Source organism: Dipodomys ordii, unplaced genomic scaffold (assembly GCF_000151885.1).
Source record: "Dipodomys ordii isolate 6190 unplaced genomic scaffold, Dord_2.0 Scaffold146, whole genome shotgun sequence".
NCBI classification, from domain to species: Eukaryota; Metazoa; Chordata; class Mammalia; order Rodentia; family Heteromyidae; genus Dipodomys; species Dipodomys ordii.
Genome location: NW_012267362.1, coordinates 538,458 through 559,126, shown reverse-complemented (window position 1 = coordinate 559,126; position 20,669 = coordinate 538,458). Strand labels below are relative to the sequence as shown.

The 20,669-nt window shown below is 47.8% G+C and overlaps 1 protein-coding gene across 1 annotated transcript in view; it reads left to right on the top strand.

The window, feature by feature from the left end:
* The first annotated feature begins 13,048 nt into the window (after positions 1-13,048).
* Positions 13,049-20,669, top strand: part of LOC105997458 (chymosin-like) — an 11,211-nt gene continuing 3,590 nt past the window's right edge. Inside the window, exons 1-5 of the mRNA XM_013031883.1 lie at positions 13,049-13,110; positions 14,227-14,377; positions 15,330-15,447; positions 16,852-16,970; positions 19,605-19,804. Coding sequence (XP_012887337.1) covers positions 13,049-13,110; positions 14,227-14,377; positions 15,330-15,447; positions 16,852-16,970; positions 19,605-19,804 — 650 coding nt within the window. The remainder of the gene's footprint in view (positions 13,111-14,226; positions 14,378-15,329; positions 15,448-16,851; positions 16,971-19,604; positions 19,805-20,669) is intronic.

Genomic DNA, 20,669 nt, shown 5'->3' with positions numbered 1-20,669 from the left:
CTCCCACTGTGGCATGGCCCATCTGATGGAGGGTGTCCAGCGTGAAGCCAAGGCTATGAGAGGTGGCCAGTTTGTTCCTTGTTCAGGAGGACTGAGAGCTTGAGAATGGAGGAAAGGATATGGCTGTCATCCTCACCCAACCCCACTCCCCTGCCCTGCCCCTGTCCTGCATGTGCCCTGCCTTCTGAATCAGATATTCTCCAGCACTGGCCTTGGAGTGCTTTGCTCAGAGGGTTGGAAGGACCAACATGAGGGTTGTTCACTTTCTTGGAAAGTGACTTGGAAAGAACAGGCTCCACAGAGGGCAGAAGCCAGGCATCGGGGGAGCCAGAGAGCTCAACCAACCCCCAGTGTGCAGGTCCTAGTCAACCTGCGACCTATGACCTATCACCTGTGACCTTCAGCCTTCCCACTAGGCAAGCATTTCAATGTCTTTAAAGCTTTATCCAACACCCTGACTCCTTTGCCAGTGGAGTGTTCAGCTCCCACCCCTCTGCACTTAGAAGGTAATTAGGGAGACAACTTTAAATAGCGCCTTTGTAAGGATCAACCCCAGAGAGCAGGTCTGCCACCTGGAGGTGGGCTTCCCTCTGCCAGGCTGAAGATAGAAGAAAAAGTGGGGCCGGGCTTGATGCTAGGCTAGGAAGACACTCTAACACACACACACACACACACACACACACACACACACACCCTATGCTTTCCTCCTCTGCTTCAGAATAAAAAGAGCAGCCAAACTGAGATGTGTGGTTGTGCTGTGTCCGCGACTGCTTGCAGCAGGGGTCCCTGCCTATGTGAAACCAGACTGTGCGTGACCAGGAAAGGGAGAGGAGCGATGGATGAGTGGCTCTCCTGCCACTCCTGCCAGGGAAGTGTTCAGAACGAGTAGGTTTCAGTGAGTCTTTGAATGAGGGGCCAGAGGTGACTCAGAGGGTAGGGAGGGGGCTCTTGGGGTCTGGTTGTAACTATCATTTCTGAAATTCACTTCTGGTGGCTTTATGGCAAATACTTTGACCCCACCAGGCCACAGAGCATCCCCCTGCACAGAAGATGCTGGTCCTGTGGCCTCTTCCTCCCCTCAATTCTTATTCTAGAAAATTATGTTATATCTCACCCCACCTTACTTCTCAGGAGATTATGCTCCTGTCCCTGAGAGTTCATTCTATATTTGTCCTCCATCCCTTCTTCCCCTTGCTGCTCAGCTCTCCATTTTCCTTCCTTCCTTCCTTCCTTCCTTCCTTCCTTCCTTCTTTCCTTTTTCCTCCCTTCCTTCCATCTCCCCCCTCCTTCTCCCTCAATCCCTTCCTCCCCTCTGTCTTTCTTTTTTGTGCTTGTACTGAGGTTTGAACTCAGAGCCTAGGCACTACCTCTTAACTTTTCTGCTCCAGGCTGGCTCTCTACTACTTGAGCCACAGTTCTGCTTCTTGCTTTGGGGGTGGTTAATTGGTGATGGGGGTTTCATGGATTTTTCTGCCCAGGCTGGGTTTGAATCACAATCCTCATCTCTCAGCCTCCTGAGTAGCTAGGATTACAGACATGAGCCACCAGCGCACGGCCTTTCTTTGCTTTTGTTCCCTCTGACAGACATGGTCACTGCTGTGCTGACGTGTGCAGGTCTTCTTCCTGCAGCACACATATCTCTTTTGCTCTTGGTCTCAGGCTCAGATCTTGGATCTCAAGATACTGCTGTGTGCCACCAGGTTCCGATTTTGGAGGCCATTTCCAAAGTGTTCCCCCGCCATGAAAACAGAGCCACCTGAGTGGGTAACTAAGTTGGTGCTTTGGGAGGAGACATCAAAATGTCTGAGCCTCCTGCCACACTGCCATGCCTCTCTCCCCCTCCACCCAGGAGCAGCCAACCGTAGGCTCATTGATGTGCAGAACCACCGATTGAGTCTATTTTTTCATCTTGTAAATGTGAGGACTGCATAATTGGTCTCTGCCCCAGATTCCTGCTGCTGTTGCCGAAGACTGAAGGGCATACAAAAAGGAGTAGGAGACTAAGAAAAATATTTGTGAATGTTCTTTATATTTAGAACTATGCTGTTTATAAATCTAGCTATAAAAAGAATCTGCTTATTAGAACGATATATCCCCGAGACAGATATATTCTAGGAAATAAGATCAGGTGAAGACCACATTCTTTCAAGATCCACCCACATGGGTATTAGCCTATTTGACCCCAATCTTTCATTCTCAACTGCCGGTGTCTTGTGCCCTCTGGTGGTGAACGTGAGGATAGCAATAAGGGCTGAGATGGACAAAGGAAGGCAGAAGAAACCACAGAGTTCCAGAAACTACTACCTCACTCAGCCCCAAGAGTCAGTCTGGAGAACTTGGTGAAAACATATTAACACACACACACACACACACACACACACACACACACACACACACACACACACACACCATACCTGCAGATAGGAAGGAAGGCCCACAGTGGCCTGGGACTTGTTTTCTGTTTAGTTGTCTTTCGTGACACCTTCACAGATCAGGATTGAGAAAGCAAGCAAAGAACTATCTTCAAACAAACAGCAGTTCCCTCATTCCTGATGAGTAGACCAGTGAAATGTGCCATTTAAGCTTGGAACATTTTTGGTATTGGGGTTTGAATCTAGGATCTTGTGCTTGCTAAGCAGGTATTCTATTGCTTGAGCCACACTTCTCTAGTCCAAGCCTGAAATACTATTCAGTCCTATAAATGAAAGAAGTACTGATAGATGCTACAACATAGATGACTATGAAACATCATGCTGAGTAATATAAGGAAGCCAATCACACACACCCATATCTCATTGCATTTATGTGAAATACCCACAATGGGGAAATCTACAGAGATAGAAATTACATTAGTAGCTGACTAGGGTTGCAAAACAGAATAGCAGCAAAAAATATGGGGAATCAGGCAAGGTGTAGTAATGCAAATCTGTAAAACTGGCTTCTTGAGAGATGGGGATCAATGAATCCCAATGTGGGAATAGCCTTGGTCAAAAAGAAAAAAAAGAAAAAAATGGCAAGACTCTCTTTTTTTTCTTTTGGTTGATCATGGGGTTTGAATTCTGAGCCTGGGTGCTGTCCCTCAGCTCTTCAGCTCAAGGTGAGCGTTCTACCAGTTGAGCCACAACACCACTTCCAGTTTTCTTGTGGTTAATTAGAAATAAGAGTCTTATGGGCTTTCCTGCCAGGGCTGGCTTTGAACCCTGGTCCTCAGATCTCAGCCTCCTGGGTAGCTAGGATTACAGGCGTGAGCTGCCTGTGCCTGGCTGCAGGATGCTATCTTGACCAATATCTAAGAATGGCAGTTGTGCTTGTCATCCTAGCAATGTGGGAAAGTACAAATAGGAGGACTGAGGTCCAAGCCTGCCTCCAATTGCAATCCTCCTACTGTGCCTCCTGTATAGTTGGAATTATCAAGATGCCTGCCTTGTTGGCTGAGACGGAGTCTCCAGAACTTTTTGTCCCAGATAGCCTTGAACTGTGGTTCTTCCAGTCTCTGACACCAGAGTAGCTAGGGTAACAGTCATAAGCCGTTGTGCCTAGCCCTGCTGGACAACTTTTGGAATAGCATACTGTGTTTTGGATACGAAAAGAAATCCCTTGGGGGCAGGATGAACGCACTCTATCATATACTCTTCAGTTTGGGGTTCAGTATTGCGACTGAATCTTTTTGTGTGTGGGTGTGACTGTACCTTGAAGTGTGAGGAATGGTTTTGTTTTCCCACAGGGGTCCCTACCTCCCTTGGTGGGCACAAAAAAGCTTTTATGCTGGGCACGTTAACAAGCATAGGGTTGGTAGGCACTGGGCACCGGGACTTCTGTGTGTTCTAGGAATATATGTGTCCCCTTCAGAACTGGGCCCTGCATGGCCAATTATAGGCAGGAACAGGGCTGTAATGTGCAATTTCACCCCCTGTTCTCATCCTGGTTGGGGCCATTTCTAGTCTCCAAAGCCTGAAGACACAGAATCACTGAGATGGACAGCTCTCCATGGTGAGGAGACTGCTCCCTTTCATTCAACAACTCAGGAAAAGAGGACCCCATGACTTTGGCCAACCCCTCAGCACCTCCCACAGCTCTGGACCCTTTGTGTCCCATCTTGGCCCATGTCAAGGAGAGATGATTTGTGGCCTGTATCCCCAGGGTTTTTTTTTTTCTGGTTCAGTCTCTCAACTACTGAAAGTCTCAGCTGACCCCAGGTGACAGAACCTCCAATATAGTTCTTTAAAGAGCTCTGGACCAGGCACTGGTAGTTTATACCTATAATCCCAACTAGTCGGGAGGCTGAAATTTGAGGATCATGGTTCCAAGCTAGCCTGGGCAGGAAAGTACATGAGACTGTTATCTCTAATTCACCACCAAAAAAGCCAGAATTGGAGGTGTGGCTCAAGTGGTAGAACACCAGCCTTGAGACAAAAAAGGTCAAATGAGAGCTCAAGGTCCTAAACTCAAGCCCCAGCACTGATAGAAAAAAAAAGAATTCTGCAAGGCCTGGCCTTACTCAGGAGAAGGGAAGGGGTGGTAGGTGGGTATTACAGGCCCTTCAAAGGCAGAGGGGCCTTTGCTTGGGGGCATAAAAATCAGTGAGTATCTGCTGGGCCTTTGGGAAGACAATTGTTGATGAGTGGGCTGAGAATCATCCAGGGATAGAAACAGACGTGTTTCAGATAGAGACAAGTACGACATGCGTCTGGGAAATTCTTTCACAGATCTCAACCCCTAAGATTAAGTAAACAAATATATCATGATGGCAGCTTGCCATTTCCTTGTCATTCTGCATTGTGCTCCTGGGCCTTGCTTATGGAATTATCCACAGTTCACATTTCCTGACAGGCCAGGTAGCACAGTGGTCGATGGCCCTGACTACCCAACTTAGAGCAACCATTGCTTCAGCTACTGACTAGCTTGGGACTTTGGTTAGGTCCCTAAATGTTGAGTGCCTCAGTTTCCCCATGTGCAGAGGTCAACAGTAATAACAGCAACCACTTCTTCGGGAATGATGTGAGGATGACCTATCAAGAGCCAGGCCTGATACGTAAATGCCCCCTGATACACAAATGCCCCTTTTGAACCTGGGGAATCAGGTTCAATCAGGCCCTTGGACACAGTGTGTGGGCCTCTTGTGACCAGCTCACTAAGTCAGAGATACCTGGAGACTTCTCCTTAGTGGGGGAAACTAATCAGTCAGAAAAGAACTGTGACCTGACCCTCTTGGGTATGCTTTGATGCCCTAGACGCTGAACACAATGGGAAGAAATCACAATGCATTCAGATTGTCTTCTGTCATTAATTATTATGAAGTTCAGAAACCCAGGTTTGTGTTGGCAGAACTTAATACCAACTTTGATTGAGAATAAAGACACATCAATCTTGTTTAAGTGCTTTATTGATCCTTCCCCTTCCCTGCCCTCCTCCCCCAGTACTGGGACTTGAACTCAGTGCCTTGAGTTCTAGCTTGGCTTCTCTCTAGCTTGGCTAGCTCTCTATCAGTTGAGCCACACCTCCACTTCAGCTTTTTGGTGGTTAATTAGAGATAAGAGTCTCAGGGAGTTTTCTGCTCTGGGCTGGCTTCCAACTGGAATCCTCAGATCTCAGTCTTTTGAGTAGCTAGGATTACAGCCTTGAGCCACCAGCACCTGGCCTCTAACTACTTCTTAATACCTTGTCAAATATGTGGGTTATTGTTTCCAGCTGGTGTGTTTGCTCAATACGGGGTTTGGTCTTAACACTGCGTTATTCATAAGCAGAGTGGGTTTGGAATTCTCTTCTCGCTTCTCAGATTATGTTCAGACCTACTTCAGGGCATCTGGTCCCTGCCAGGCCTTGCTTTGGGTAAGCCTTTAGGAAATGTCACTCAGCCACACCACTCTCCAGAAAGTATCCCTTCCCTTGGGGCCTGTTGAGCACCCCCATCCCGGGGTAGAGGTCTTTCTCCACACGCTCCCAGGGGAAGACAAGGGAGTTAAGGGGGAGCCTAGATCTGCTGTTGTTGGCCAACCCACTCACACTAGCCTGGGAAGGAAGAGGTATTGGGCAGGCCCAGGGGGACAAGGGCAGAGAAGGGAGCCATGAGGAGTCTCATGGGGCAAAGCACTTGGAAGTCTTTCTGGAGGGATGTGGAGAGAAGGCTTCCCCCACCTCTGGGGCTCTCTACTATAATCTTGTTTGGACAATACAGGCTCCAGGACCCGCACTGGCAAGGGATAGCTGTGGGATGCCTAAGGGACCCTAGGAGATTTATTTTCTTCCTTCTTCTCTTGGGACCTGTAAGCCTCTGTTCACAGAAATACTCCCATTGGGGCTCAGTGGTGGAGAACCTGCACCTCCCAGGAGACCAGACCCTGAGAGAGAGAGGTGGTCTGCAAAGCATGCTGGGAATGGGCTGTCCCAAGGATGCCTGGAGCCTTGGAGGAGTGGGGCACCTTCTGCTCCCAGCCTCCTTCTCACACTCCATACTCTGCCTCCCCCACCTGCCTCCATTTCCATCATGTGCTCTTTCTTCTTGATCCATCTTCTTCTCTGTCCTCCACCCAAGGCTGTGGTCTAGGGGCCCTGGGACCCAAGGTTCAGATCTCAGCTCCCTGAGGCGGTAGCCACTCTAAGAGTTTCTACATCTGAAGCTGGGCACCAGTGACTCGCACCTGTAATCTCAGCTACTCAGGAGGCAGAGATCTGAGGATCATGGTTTGAAGCCAGCTGGTGCATGAAAGTCTGAGGGATTTTTTTTTAATTCATTTATTTATTTGGTGCTAGGGACTGACCTCAGGACTTTGCTCTCAAAAGGCAATGAATGCACTCTACCACTTGAGCCACACCATGAGCCCAAATGTATGCTTTTTTGTGTGTCATTTGTGAGGCTTGAACTCAGCACCTGGGCTCTGTCCCTGAGCTCTTTTACTCCAGGCTAGCACCTTACCACGTTGAGCCATAGAGCCACTTCTGAGGGATTCTCATCTCCCATTAACCACCAAAAACAAAGCCAGAAGTAGAGCTGTGGCTTAAGTGGTTAGAATACCAGCCTTGAGCAAATAAAGCTAAGGGACAGCAACCAGGCTTTGAGTCCAAGCTCCAGTACCTGCACAAAAAGAAAAGAAACAAACAAAAGCTCCAAACAAACAGACGAACAAACAGAAAACATCTGTATCTGGAAAACAGGAATCATAATCCCTGCCGGCTGTATGGAGTGAAAAGGGGTGTCTGCAGCCTGCCCTGGGGGTTAGCACTGCCCGGGAGGGCTGGCTGCCCCAGTTCAGGGCCATTGCTGTCCATTTTGGGGGAGGTCTGGGAATCGGGGTCTTAGAAAGGTGGAATGAGATCAATGATGAACTCTGTGAATCCTGCCTCTGCCCACCTGTGCTATCTCTACAACACTCAATTTCCTTCTTTGCTAACCTAGGTTTCCTCATCTGAAACATGGGGCTCCTCCTAGAACTACCACAAAGGCTGCTGTGAGGACAGAGGGAGGTAGGCAAGCCATTGTGAATGACAAGAAGTGTGAAGTCTGATTACAGGATGAACATGTGGAGTGGAATGGATGGTGGGCAAAATGATATCTCCTTGAGTTCACGATAAGTGGATTTTTCCCTCCCTGTGATGAGCAACAGTTTCTTCATCAACCAATCCCCAAAGGGCAAGTGTAGGACCAGCGCATGGGTGGGCCAAGCGGCCTGTGTCCCCTCCACCCCTGACCCATCAAGGGATGGCCAGATGGGCGTGGGGAAGTGGTCACAGCCCTCTTGCCTCAGTCTCTTTCTTACTCCAGGATTGCAGCCTGCTTTTTCTTTCCTTAAAAAAAGAAGTCCAGCAATATCACTCTAGAGCATTTTCCAAAACAGTACAAGTCACTGCTGAACTATTCACTATAGCCAAGTGATAGAAGCAGCTCAGATACCCTTCAGTGGATGAATAGGTCAAGAAAATATGATACAGCCAGTGCCAGTGGTTCATACCTACAATCCTAGCTACTTAGGAGACTGAGATCTGAGGATTGCCCGTTGAAGCTAGCCAGGGCAAGCATGTCCTTGAGACTCAGTTCCAGTTAACTGCCAGAACACAGGAAGTGGTGCTGTGGTTCAAAATAGTAGAGTGCTAGCCTTGAGTACAAAAGCTCAGGGACAGTGATCAGGCCATGAGTTCAAGCCCCATGACCAACAAAAACATTTTTAAAGAAAATATGATAATATAACACATATAACATTATATGTCATATATAATATATGTATGTATATATTGTGTATTGTTTATATAATATATGAAATATAATCCATATATGATATATATTATATGATGTATTTTATATAATCATATATATGATATATAATGTATATGATATATATCACATTTTCTTGACCCAACCATCAGGAAGAATAACATCATATTATTTACAGACAATTGGATAAACTTGAAAAAATATATCTTAGGGAAGTAAGTCAGGCTCAGAGAGACAGAGGATGCAAATTTCCTCCCACATGTGGAGGTTAGATCTAAATTATAAACACATATGAGAACATACACAGTCATATGCATATATACATAAACTTTACTAAACATATTAACTAAAGTATGATATATCCAGGGAAGACTGCAATGATAAAACTTCTTTGAAACAATCAACTTACAGTTGAACAAAATAAATACTAAGAAGTTGGAACTTTTCAGGAGTAGGAGAATGTTGAGTGGGGAGCAGATGAATGGAGAGAGGAAGGGTGGGTAAATGTATAGTACTTCTGTTCCATATAGGAACATATAGGAAAATAGACCAGATGACTCGGAGCAATGGGAGAGATTGGGGAGAACAATGGAAGAGGGGACATGGACTAAGATGCATTGCACTCATAAGTTGACATATAGAATTTAAACCTCGTACAACTACTTAAAGATAATTTTTTTGGGGGGGGTCCGGTCGTTGGGCCTGAACTCTGCGCCTGGGCACTGTCCCTGAGCTCTTCAGCTCAAGGCTAGCGCTCTACCACTTGAGCCACAGCGCCACTTCTGGCTTTTTTTCATTTTGCTTATGCGGTGCTGAGGAATCAAACCCAGGGCCTCAGGCATGCAAGGCAAGCACTCTACTACTGAGCCATCTTCCCAGCCTGAATATTTTTTAAAGAAGTTTTAAACTCTACCCCAAAATAGATCCCCCAGGCCTTTACTTAGTATACACTGAAGTCCTCTCAACTGCATAAACCACCCTAGAGAGCCAACAAGGTGAAGATTTTTAACTGGGTTATTTATTTATAATTCCTGCCATGGAGTGAGTGTTAGTTTCAAAGCAGTGACAGCCAATGTCGACTTGGAAGTTGAGAGGGAGACAAGCACATTATTATAAATTAATGTTGCCAGTGATTAATATTTGATATTTTTAACACACATTCATCTCATAGGAAAAATACCCTTCCTTAATTAATGTAGCTAGTGTGCAGGTCTTTCATTCTGTGAGATTATTGAAAATCTGTAGATATAGCTTTGGGCAGATTTAACAGAAGAACCAGTTCCCTGAGGCTCACGCCTGTAAGCCTAGCTTCTCAGGAGGCTGAGATCTGAAGATAAAGGTTTGATCCAGGAAAGTCTGTGCGACTCTTATCTCCAACTAGCCACCAACAAGCTGGAAGTGAGCTGTAGCTCAAGTGGTAGAGTACTAGTCTTGAGCATAAAAGCTCAGGCCCTAAGTTCAAGCCCCAGGGACAATAAGAAAAAAGGAAAAAGATTTGACAGGAAAAAAGGTGGAGCCTGAAATCAGTTCTTTGGAGCACGTTGCCCCAGCCAGTGTCTGCGGGCTGGTGGTCGTGGGCATTCTGTACCACTGCCTGCTCTGCTTTCTGCTTCGTAACTCCTGCTCCTGTTCTGGTCTGGCCCAGACTTAGTTCTTTCACACCTGAGGAACTCAGAGACTTTCCTCTAGTCTAGACTTTACCAGAACTACAAAGAGGCTCATATCCAGGGCTGTTGTTGGGAAAGAGAGACTACCCTTGCTACAGGGGGTCAGATTGCCTAGATTGAACTGTATGAAAGGCCTTGAGTTCAAGCCCCAGTACTGGCATGATCTCGGTCTCTCTGTCTGTCTCTCTGTCTCTGTCTCTCTCTTTCTCTCTCTCTGACTCTCTCCCTGTGTCTCTCTGTCTCTCTCCATGTGTCTCTCTGTCTCTCTTTCTCTCCCCCCCCCACATTCACAACCAAGGAGCCCAGCTGTGCATTTGGCGTGCTAGAGTGAAGCACATTTTTGGAGGCATTGCAGAAAAATGAATACCAGGAATCCCCTACTTAGAAGAATGAGAGCACACTGTGGACATGTAGACCAAGACAGGAACTTCTTCTTGGCACCTGAAATTCAGACAAGAGCCATGAGCATGTAAGTCCCATGTGTTTCATGAGGAATGACGTCAGGGAATAGTGGGACTCGTTCAGGGTCACACACTGAAGTCGTTTATGACATGAGTCATAAATGGAGGCCTGACACATGGTCAGCACTTGCTACTCTTGGTTTTGGTTCTCTTGTGACCCTCCCAATATCCTGGTCTACACCGAGGGAGGGAGAAGTAAGGAAACTCACTCAATATTAGCTGATCCAGGATTCAAACTCAGCATGGCCACACAGGTGCTTGTCAGAAGCTTCACACTTCCACGCTTCTTCCTTCAGAAGCCACTTGGCCCCCTTACGGCAGGAGAACTGCGGCTTTCTTTAGATTTCCTTCTATTAGACCTGACCTGCCCCCTGACCTGACCATGGTTCTCCCCAAGGAGGAAGATGATGGCAGCTATGTGCATGTGTCCAGGGTCAGTACCCTGAAGATGGTTAGGAATGCTACTTGAGCTGGCTTTGTTGCAGCTCCTATGTGAGCGGAGATGACGAGCTTGCACCAAGGTGGGAAACGTCCTTGGGCCTTGAATTGTTTTAGCTGCTTTTGTGAGTCAGTCCCCGAGCCCAAGAAATCTAGACCAAAGGGAGTTGTCCTCACCTGGTACCAGATAAGCAGTGATGAAATCTTATCATGCTTTTTCTAAAAGCTTTTTTTTTTTTTTGCAATTCTGGGGCTGGTCCTGCGATAACCTTTCTTAGAAGTGAGCTTTTTGGAGCAGAGGTCCGCACACTGGAATGTTACTAGATGGATGCTGGGTGGGAACAAACACAGCAATCTACACTATGGGATCTCTGAGTCTTGGTGTTGAAGGTCACCTTCCAATGAGAGAAATGGCTGCATCTGGTGCCCAGGAGAAGTTCCCCTTGGGTCAGCGCAGGCAAGCTGCTGGTGACTCCCAGCAGAGGTGTGCAGTCTTCTCACCCTTCTGAAGGAGGTGCCCTCAACAGATCCTAGTCCTAGTTGGTTGCAGATGTGGGTGGTCTAACTGTCCCAAGGTATGGCTTGGGAGCAATGGGCTAGTGGTGGGTTGGGTTTACAGTGGCATATGGCAACATTGGACCAGGACTCTTGGAACAGTGTTAAAGCTTTCATCTCTCTGTCTCTACATCTGAGGAACATCAGACATTTGTCACACACTGCTACTACCCCACTACTTCTCAAGGGCACCGTCAAGGTCATCCCTTCATTCATCTGCTTAACCAAACATTCATTGAGGACATGCAATGCAATGAGGAGGCATGGCCCAGATGTAGGCTGTTGACTGGCAGGTAGGCCCTGACCCCCAGGGAAGAAAACAGGAAGCAAGCAAGTGTTCATTTTGCCCTCTGCTTTCCTGGCTTTGGGAGTGGCCTTTGCACCTGTCCTAGCCCCCTGGGGATGTAGTCAGTGACTGTAAGGAACATGGGTGGAGAAGTGCACTGCCACAGTATAAGTCAGGTATAGCTGTCATCCTAATTTACCTTAAACACTCAAGTCGTCTCTGCTTCTCCTGCTGGGGTGCTCTTTTGAGGCCTTACAAGTCGAATGCATGAGACTTGAGAGTCTGCCTCAGCTCCTCCTAAGGGTTGGTAGGTCTGGATCCACTGTGGTTGGCCCTTCAGCTCCCCCCTGTAGATATGGGTCCTACCAGTTGGGGGCAGCAGTCATCATGTCCTCCCGAACCTGCGTATTTGTGATCTGGAAGTCCTTGCTCTCTGATTTTGCACCTTATCCTGACTTAGTCCTCATTTTCAGGTTTATAACCTCCTTCCACTCCAAGGATGTGATCATTTCTACCAAGTTCTTGGGGACCCATTGGTTTCTTTTGTGTTTGGGGGAGGGGGAGGGAGGGTTGAGTTCTAAATCTCATTCAGGCTATAGGCCAGAGGCAACAGTTGGCCTTTATGGACCAGGCTCTGGCCTACCTTGTTCCTTAACTGGACTACCATACACTATTTCTGTCCTTCCCATATGCCTACCTTCCCAGTTCAACCCTCCTTAGTCCTGCCAATTACTACTGGGATGTAGCATTTCCTCTCCCCGTCTCAATCCCCCACTTAACATGGTACCAAGGACATCTGTCCATAGAGACAGGTGGGCCTCTGAGTGACTGTGTCCCTTAGGCATTGTTCTGAGAACTTGGATAGCATTGTCTTTCTGTGCTCGAAACCCTGAGCTCCACTTGTGGAGTGACAGATTGAACAGGACTCTTTGCCTTAGATGCCATTTTAATTCCACCCTCCCCTTCCACTCCCAGCCCAGGGAAACTGGCCCAGGAGACCTGAAGAAGGAGATCCTGAATTGGGCAGTCTTCTGACAAACAGTAAGATCAGGCATAGAGAAGGGAGGTAGGCATGGAGGCTTGAGAGGGAACAGACCCCTTACAGAGAGAAGGCGGAACATGAAACAGGTTCCTGGTAGTAGCTCCACCTGTGCCAGCTCAGAAATCCAGTCTGGGGGGAGGTTGGCCCAGAGGGGCCCATATTGACATTTCCCAGCTCGAAGATCAGGCCTGTGTATCCTTCAACTTTGAAGTTCTCAGAATGGAGGACTTTGTGGCCCTTATCAATGTGGGTTGCAGGTAGTCTGGGTGCTATGTTTGTGGAGTGGCCTGATGTCGGGGTCTGACTCTGAAGTCCAGCCAGAGGAAGTCCCACTCTGCTATAAAAGCATAGAGGATGGACATGGGCAGGAGCGGTGGCCGCCTGTTGTCCAGGATGTGGTGTCTTGTGGTGTTCCTCACAGTCCTTGCTCTCTCCCATGGCCAGGAGGTCACCAGGTAAATGCTACATCCTGGGTGGCATCTCTGGGCAGATCTAGTACAGGTCTTCCAGTCCTCTCCTCCTCTGGGGACTCTTAGGAGGGAATTGCTGCATCTCCTGGGTAATCTTGCCGCTCTTGGGTTTGCATGTTGGGAACTTTCTCTCTTGATGTGGCCTTAGGACAGTGAGTCAGAGGGAGAGGCTGGGGAGAGGAAGGAAGGCATTGTTTTTGGAGTCATTGGATCCTCAGTTTCATCATTACCCAGACTCTCTGTGTCTCAATTTCTTCATCTGTTGTCAAATTACATTAATAGTAGTGTCCATTCCATAGCATTGGTGTGAAATTGTAAAGGTGTGTGTGTGTGTGTGTGTGTGTGTGTGTGTGTGTGTGTGCCAATACTGGGGCTTGAACACTCAAGGCTGGTATGTCACCACTTGAGTCACAGCTCCACTTTTCTGGCTTTTTGGTGGTTCATTGGAAATAAGAATCTCATAGACTTGCCTGCCCAGGCTGACTTTGAATCATGATCATCAGATCTCAGCCTCCTGAGTAGCTAGGATTATAGGCATGTGCCACTGGTACCCAGGTGAGTTCATATTTACTAAATGCTTCAACCAGTGCCTGACACATTGTAAGAGGTAAATATGCATTTGTTTGACAAAACAATTGTCTGTGTAAGAGTTTCTTTTTTTTCTTTCTTTTTTTTTTTTGGTCCAGTCATGGGGCCTGAACTCTGGACCTGGGCGCTGTCCCTCAACTCTTCAGCTCAAGGCTAGCACCCTATCACTTGAGCCACAGCACCACTTCCAGCTTTTTTCTTTTTGTTTATGTGGTGCTGAGGAATTGAACCCAGGGCCTCAGGCATGCAAGGCAAGCGCTCTACCACTGAGCCAACTTCCCAGCCCCTGTAAGAGTTTCTTTGAGGGAGATCTTCCCAGGTTTTCCTCCCAATGGAATAGCTGACATTATTGGGTTGTTTGTGGTTAGACATTGGGCAGTTGGCTAAGGGCTTTGCTATGACCTTCTTCATGGATTGGATAAGCTGTTGGTCAGAAAGTGGAGCCGGGAAGTGCAGTTGGGGGTGGATTATGGGGTGTTCAGTGTCCCTCATGAATTCTTTCCACCTCTTTAGGATCCCTTTACACAAAGGGAAGTCGCTGAGAAACGTCCTGCAGGAGCAGGGGTTGCTGGACATCTTTCTCACAACACACCAGGATGTCTTCCACGGGAAGTACTCTAACTTTGGGAAGGTGGCCAGTGAGCCACTGATCAACTACATAGATGTGAGTGGCTTGTCTCACTTTCCAGGATGACTTCTCTCATCTCCTGGCTCTGCTCCTCAATACACACCCAAGGCTCCCAGAAATGCTGGACCCTGTGGGCTGTAGGGATATTTCCCTGCCCTCAACAGACATAGCAAAGATGACCATCAGGCCTTTGGGGCTCTAAAGTCTTTATTGCATGGGTCAGGTGACCCTGCCACACAATATCCTTCTGAGAACATAATCTGCTCTCCACTTCCAATCTCATATTTGACTTCCCTGCCCAGGGAAGCCAAGTCATGTGTCCTTAGCAGGCAAGGGGACAGCTGGTACCCTTTTGCTCAGCTGCCAGGATACAGATTCCATCTTCTTCTTCTTCCCACCCAGGACCAGGCAGGGACACTTTTGCATGTGTGTCCTTTTTGGTGCTAGTCTCTCTGTCATCTGTCACTCTTGGCAGTAAACAAGCAGCCCTTTCCCTTTCTGTGCCCTCATTTCTGTATCTAGGTCATCTTCGCCTCCCTCCCTTATCCCCCAGCCTCGGCTTGGAAATCCAAGGATTGCTGGATAGGGCAGGATAGTTTGCGTATAGACTGGGGGACCCTGTCCCCAGCTGGTGCTATACCTCAGGGGTCCAGCTCCTTCCCTCCCAGGCAGTGTGGCTCAGGTTTCCTCTCAGACAGGAATTGTGTTTAGGCTCAAGGTTTGCTTCTGGGTTGATTCCAGCAAGGCTTTTAGGGCTTGTAGGGTGGAGCAGGACCATGGGTGGGCTGGGGGTGGGAGCTGAGGTGGGGGCTAAAAGTAAAGAACTCTCCCTGATGTGGCCGTGTACCCCCTTTCATTTCCTGCCCCTTCATCTCTCGGGTCCCTCAGCAGAAACTGAGCCTAAAAACTGAAATACACAGTGTCTAGTCGATGCTAGACACTGTCCCTTGCTGTCTCCTGCCTCTAACCCAGAGCTATCTGTCCTCAGAGTGAGTACTTCGGGACCATCTACGTTGGGACGCCTCCCCAGGAGTTCACTGTGGTGTTTGACACGGGCTCTTCAGACTTCTGGGTGCCCTCTGTCTACTGCACCAGCAAAGCTTGCCGTGAGTGACCGCTCTATCGGGCCCATCCCTCATACCCAGGTCCAGCCAATGAGTATCAAGCTTGGGCAAATATGGGCATGTTCGGAGAGGTGCATTGACACTCCAGCCTCCCAGCTGTACTCAGCCCTCTCAACTGGCCACAGACTGGGAAGAGCTGAAAACCACGGGTCTCATGTATAAAGCACCAGCTAGAAACCGGGGAACCTTATTTGTGGTTTCTTTTTCTTTAATTTCAATTAAAAATTTTTTTTGATGCCTGTACTGGGGATTGAACTCAGGGCCTTGTGTGCTCACTTGGCTTTTTTACTCAAGGCTGGAGCTCTACCAGTTGAACCTTAGCTTTTTGATAGGTAAGTGGACATAAAAGTCTCACAGACTTTCCTTCCCCAGTTGGCTTGGAATCACAATTGTTAAATCTTATCATCCTGAGTAGTTAGGATTACAGGTGTGAGCTACCTGTGCCCGGCTTCTTTTTTTGTCTCTATAGGGAGCCAAGGCAAATGGCTAACCCTACTTGCTCCTCTGTTTTCCTGTCTATGAAATGGTGTTCTTTTAAATATATGGTTTTATTGTAAAAATAGTGTACAGAGGGGTTACAGTTACATGAGTAAGGTAATGAGTACATTTCCTATTGAGCCTTGTTACCCCTCCTTTGTTTTTGCCTTATGATCCCTTCTCTCCCCATCTCTGAAATGGTTTTTTTTCCATACCAGTGGGTCTAAGAGAGCAGTGGGAGGGCCTATAAATGATAAGAGGATATTTATCATAGCTGTTAGTTTTCCCAGCAGTCCTGGGAACTGGGAACTCCTTTGGTCCCCATGTCACAGATGAGGCAATCGTGGTTTGGTGAGGCTCCTTAGCAATGAGTGTGCCTCTGCTTTGTTTGCAAGCCACACAGGTTCAGAGTGGTGGATAGAGCCTCAAGAATATATATATATATATATATATATATATATATATATATATATATATATATATATATTCTTCTCCATTGTACAGCCTCTGGGGTTTAAACTCAGGACATTGTCTTAGCTTTTTGGGCCAACACTGCTGCTTTGGTACTTGAGCCACAGATCCACTCTAAAGGTTTTTTTTTTTTTGGTGGTGGTGGTAATTGGAGGTAAGAATCTCTCAAACTTTTCTACTAGAGCTGGTTTTGAACCAAAATCCTCAAATCTCAGCCTCTTAAGGAGCTAGGATTACAGGCGTGAGACACTGCTGCCCAGCTACAAATGTTTTCTTAAGTAAACTGTGAGACCAAGGTTAGAGAGAGAACAGGATGCCTATTTTCTATATGAGCATTTTCATTTCAGTATTCACACTGTATCCAGACAAGCCTTGTTGGGCACCGAAGGGTCTCCCCAAAACCCTGAACATCCCACAAATCTTGGATTTGTATTCCAGGAAATCACCACCGCTTTGACCCGTCCAAGTCCTCCACCTTCCAGAACCTGAGCAAGCCATTAGTCGTCCATTATGGTACAGGCAGCGTGCAGGGATTTCTGGGCTACGACACTATCTCTGTAAGTGGGGTGACTGGCGGGCTGGGGCTCATCCTACTCTTATCAGCAGCCATTAATCCATCCCATGCTGACACTCTGCCTCAGTGGGCTGTACCTCTGGGAGGTGCTAAGGAGGCTTTAGGGGTCCGGTCTGCTGGGGTGGCTCTGGGCGTGAAGACTCTGAGAAGGATCTCAGGTGAAATTCATCGGTGGGGTGTTCCCTTCTTCTCTCTGATCCTCCCTGTCCCAGCCCTCAGAGCCCCATCCGGTTACCTCCCTGGATCTGAGAGTCCATCTCTTTTTGCCTTGTCCAGAGTTCTGAGCTTGTAGCAAGCCTCAGTTCACTCCAGCTCTGGTATGCCCTGACCACGGCACTACCTCCTGGGCGTATGGTACATTTCTTGTTAGGTCTCCCCTAACTGTCCCATCTTTGCCCAACGTCATGGTATCAACAAGGCCTATAGCATAGCACAAGGTCCTGATTCATTTGTCTTCAGAGGACTTACTGCTATATGACATGCTCAATCTTTTACTTTTTATAAAACCTGTTACTGGCCACTCCTATTGGATAAAGCTCTGTCCCCCCAACCCTCGTAGACATTTTCTTTGAGCCACCGTGAGATTTTGCTTATAATCTTTGCTTGTAAGCAGCTGGGATCACAAAGACCTAGCACCTATCACCTTGCAGAATTGCAATAGCTGTTGTTGACCAAAAGAATTGATTTCTCCATTAGTATTTATTCCGATCTAAAATTATTATTATTTACTATTATTATTATTTTGTGCTGGTACTGGGGTTTGAACATAGAGTCTTATGCTCTCACTTGACCTTTTCACTTTACCACTCGGGCCACACTTCTATTTCTGGCTTTTTTGCTGATCAGTTGGAGGTAAGAGTCTCTTGGATTTGTCTGTCCAGGTTGGTTTCAAACTGAGATCCTAAGATTTCAGTGTCCTGCCTAGCTAGGATTACAGGTGTGAGCCACTGGTGCCCAGCTTAGACCCTGACTTTTCACTTGAAGACTTTTGATCAGATTCAGATATTCAGTGACTGGCCTGATTTGTTTACTCATTCCACAAAAGTTTACCAAATGTTGTTCTGGGACAGGGGAGAAGTGACCAAGGAGAAGACAGGGAACCTGTCTCATGTGCTTAAAGAGAAAGACACCTAAATCAGATGGTTTCAAATAGCACTGAGTGGCTCAGGAATTGTAAACTGGAAAAGTATGAAAGAAAGGGCCTGTGAATCAGGGGACAAGAGATTTGGTGAGCATGGTAGCCTGTTGCATGTTAGAAACCAAGAGATGCAAATCCAGCAGCCAGGGCTAAGCAGATCCAGGGACAATGCAGGCAGAGGGAAGAGCAAGTGCACAGGGCTGAGGGCAGGGAAGAGCTGGGGTATCACAGAAGGAAAAGCTCTGTGTGGTGAACATGGTGATCTGAGGGGCCAGAGGAGTGAGAAGACACATGAGAGGCAGGACCAGAGTGTGAGGGCACACCAGCCAGGACCCAGGTTACATTGCAAGCTTCCATTCCAAGATGCCTTTGGCTGTCGTTCATGTGCGTGTGTGTGTGTGTGTGTGTGTGTGTGTGTGTGTGTGTGTAGGGGTGTGCATTAGAAGGAGAAAATGTAGAGCCAAGAGGCCTAGTAGTTCAGGCCAACCACCCTGGTGGCTCAAAATAGGCTAGTGGACTCAACGCCCACCAGGGAGTGGGGCAGATGAAGAAGATAATTTGCAGTTAACGTATCATTTGCATAGTGTCCACAGATGTTCACTCAGCAAACACGTAGTAAATGCTCAGCAACCATTGGTCCTTAGCTTTAGCACTGCCTTGGGGTGCAGGTATTAACATCCCATGCATCAGTAAGGAGATTGGGTTCCAGGGGGTGAAGCACTTGTTCGAGTACCCCACTGTACTGACTGACGGCAGTCAATACATGACAGAAAGCCCCCCTTACTCCCCCCACCCCTGCACTGTAAGATGCATGCCTGTTCTGTTGGTACCTCGCTCTGCCTCCAGGCTTTTCCCTGAGTGGTCAGTACCCGAGGTACAGCTGTTTCAGGGGTCAAGGTCTGCAGAAGAGCTTGGGGCATTTTTCATTATATCTTCTTCTTTGAGCTTATCCCCCCTATACGAGCACCTGTGTCTGCACCCATGGCTGGGTCTTCTCTTCCCTGTCTCTTGCCTTATCAGATCAATTCCTAAAAACCACAGCACACTGTGTTTTATTAGTCTTTCTTTTTTCTTTTTTGGGGGGTGCAGTGCTGGAATTTGAAGTCAGCACCTCCCCCTTGCTAGGCAGGTACTGATTTGGGGGATAAGGTTTCATGTTTTTGCCTGGGGATGGCCTGGATTATGATCCTTGTATCTGTGCCTCTTTGGTAACTGGTGTTCCAGGCATGAACCACTACTCCTGGTTTATTGGTTGGGATGAGGTCTTGCTGACCTGATGTTCACCTCCCAAGTGGCTAGGATGATAAATATTCACCACAGTACCTGGCTTTGCTCCCCATCTTAAGCTGAAATCACTGCATTGCCTACAGAGGGAAGGAGTACTAGTGTATGGCACTAATTTATGACCCAGGACTGGCAGCCCCCATCCCTGGGGCTTTTCTGTAACCGGTTGCAGGTATCATTATGACTTTCCTGCAGGTTTCCAGCATCGTGGACCCGCACCAGACAGTGGGTCTGAGCACCCAGGAACCTGGAGACGTTTTCACCTACTTCCCGTTTGATGGAATCCTGGGCCTGGGCTATCCCTCCCTGGCCTCCGCAGGCTCCGTACCTGTGTTTGACAACATGATGAAGAGACACTTGGTGGCTCAAGACCTGTTCTCCATTTACATGAGCAGGTAGGGGCTGTGCCCAGCCAAGGCCTGACTTGGGTGGTCAGCTGAGGCCAGTGTCCACCCCTTGGGGACACTGCCATCAAGGGAAGTCACCAACATCCAAGTGGACCTCTTTTGGTCTCCAGGCATGTCTAATCACCTGTCAGAGGCTCTCAGCAGAGTTCCTGATGCTACCAGAGTCCACTGGGCTAAAATTGGCTTTCTTTTCTAGTTAATGAGTGTGTGTGTGTGTGGACTGGCACTTCTATTCAGGGCTAAGGTGCACTCTTTTAGCTCTTTTTTTTTTTTAACTCAAGGCTGGCCCTCTACTACTGGAGCCACAACTCTACTTCTGCCTTTTTGCTAGTTAATTGGAGCTAAGAGTCTCACCAGCTTTCCTGCCTAGGCTGGCTTTACACCAAGATTCTCACATCTCAGCCTCTTGAGTTGCTAGGATTATGAAGTTAGCTATCAGCACTTGGCTCCTGGAGTTGTATTTTAGTTGGATCTGCTAGTGCTGAATTACAGTTTATTGCAATTGAGCACCTGTGAGGAGGGTGCTGTGGGGGAAAGCCGGGTGTCTCTGCAGTGTCACAACCAGTGACAAGGTGGAAAGGAAAGAGGCAGGGCAGACTTCAATGCAGAGGAGCGGGAGTTGTCCAAGGAAGGACAGAGGGATAGTTTATATTCAGCCCCAAAGAAGGAAGGGGCTTGTGTCCCAGGAGGTGAGGGCTGCAGTGTGGGGAGAAGGTAAGACAGTGTGTGAGTACCCTCCCCACCCCAATGCACGAGCCAGCGCGTGAGCCAGCGCCTCAGAAGGAACACAAAGCTTGGGTGGCAGGCTTCCTTCCTCCCCTCCCCTCCCCTCCCCTCCCCTTCCTTCTCCTCT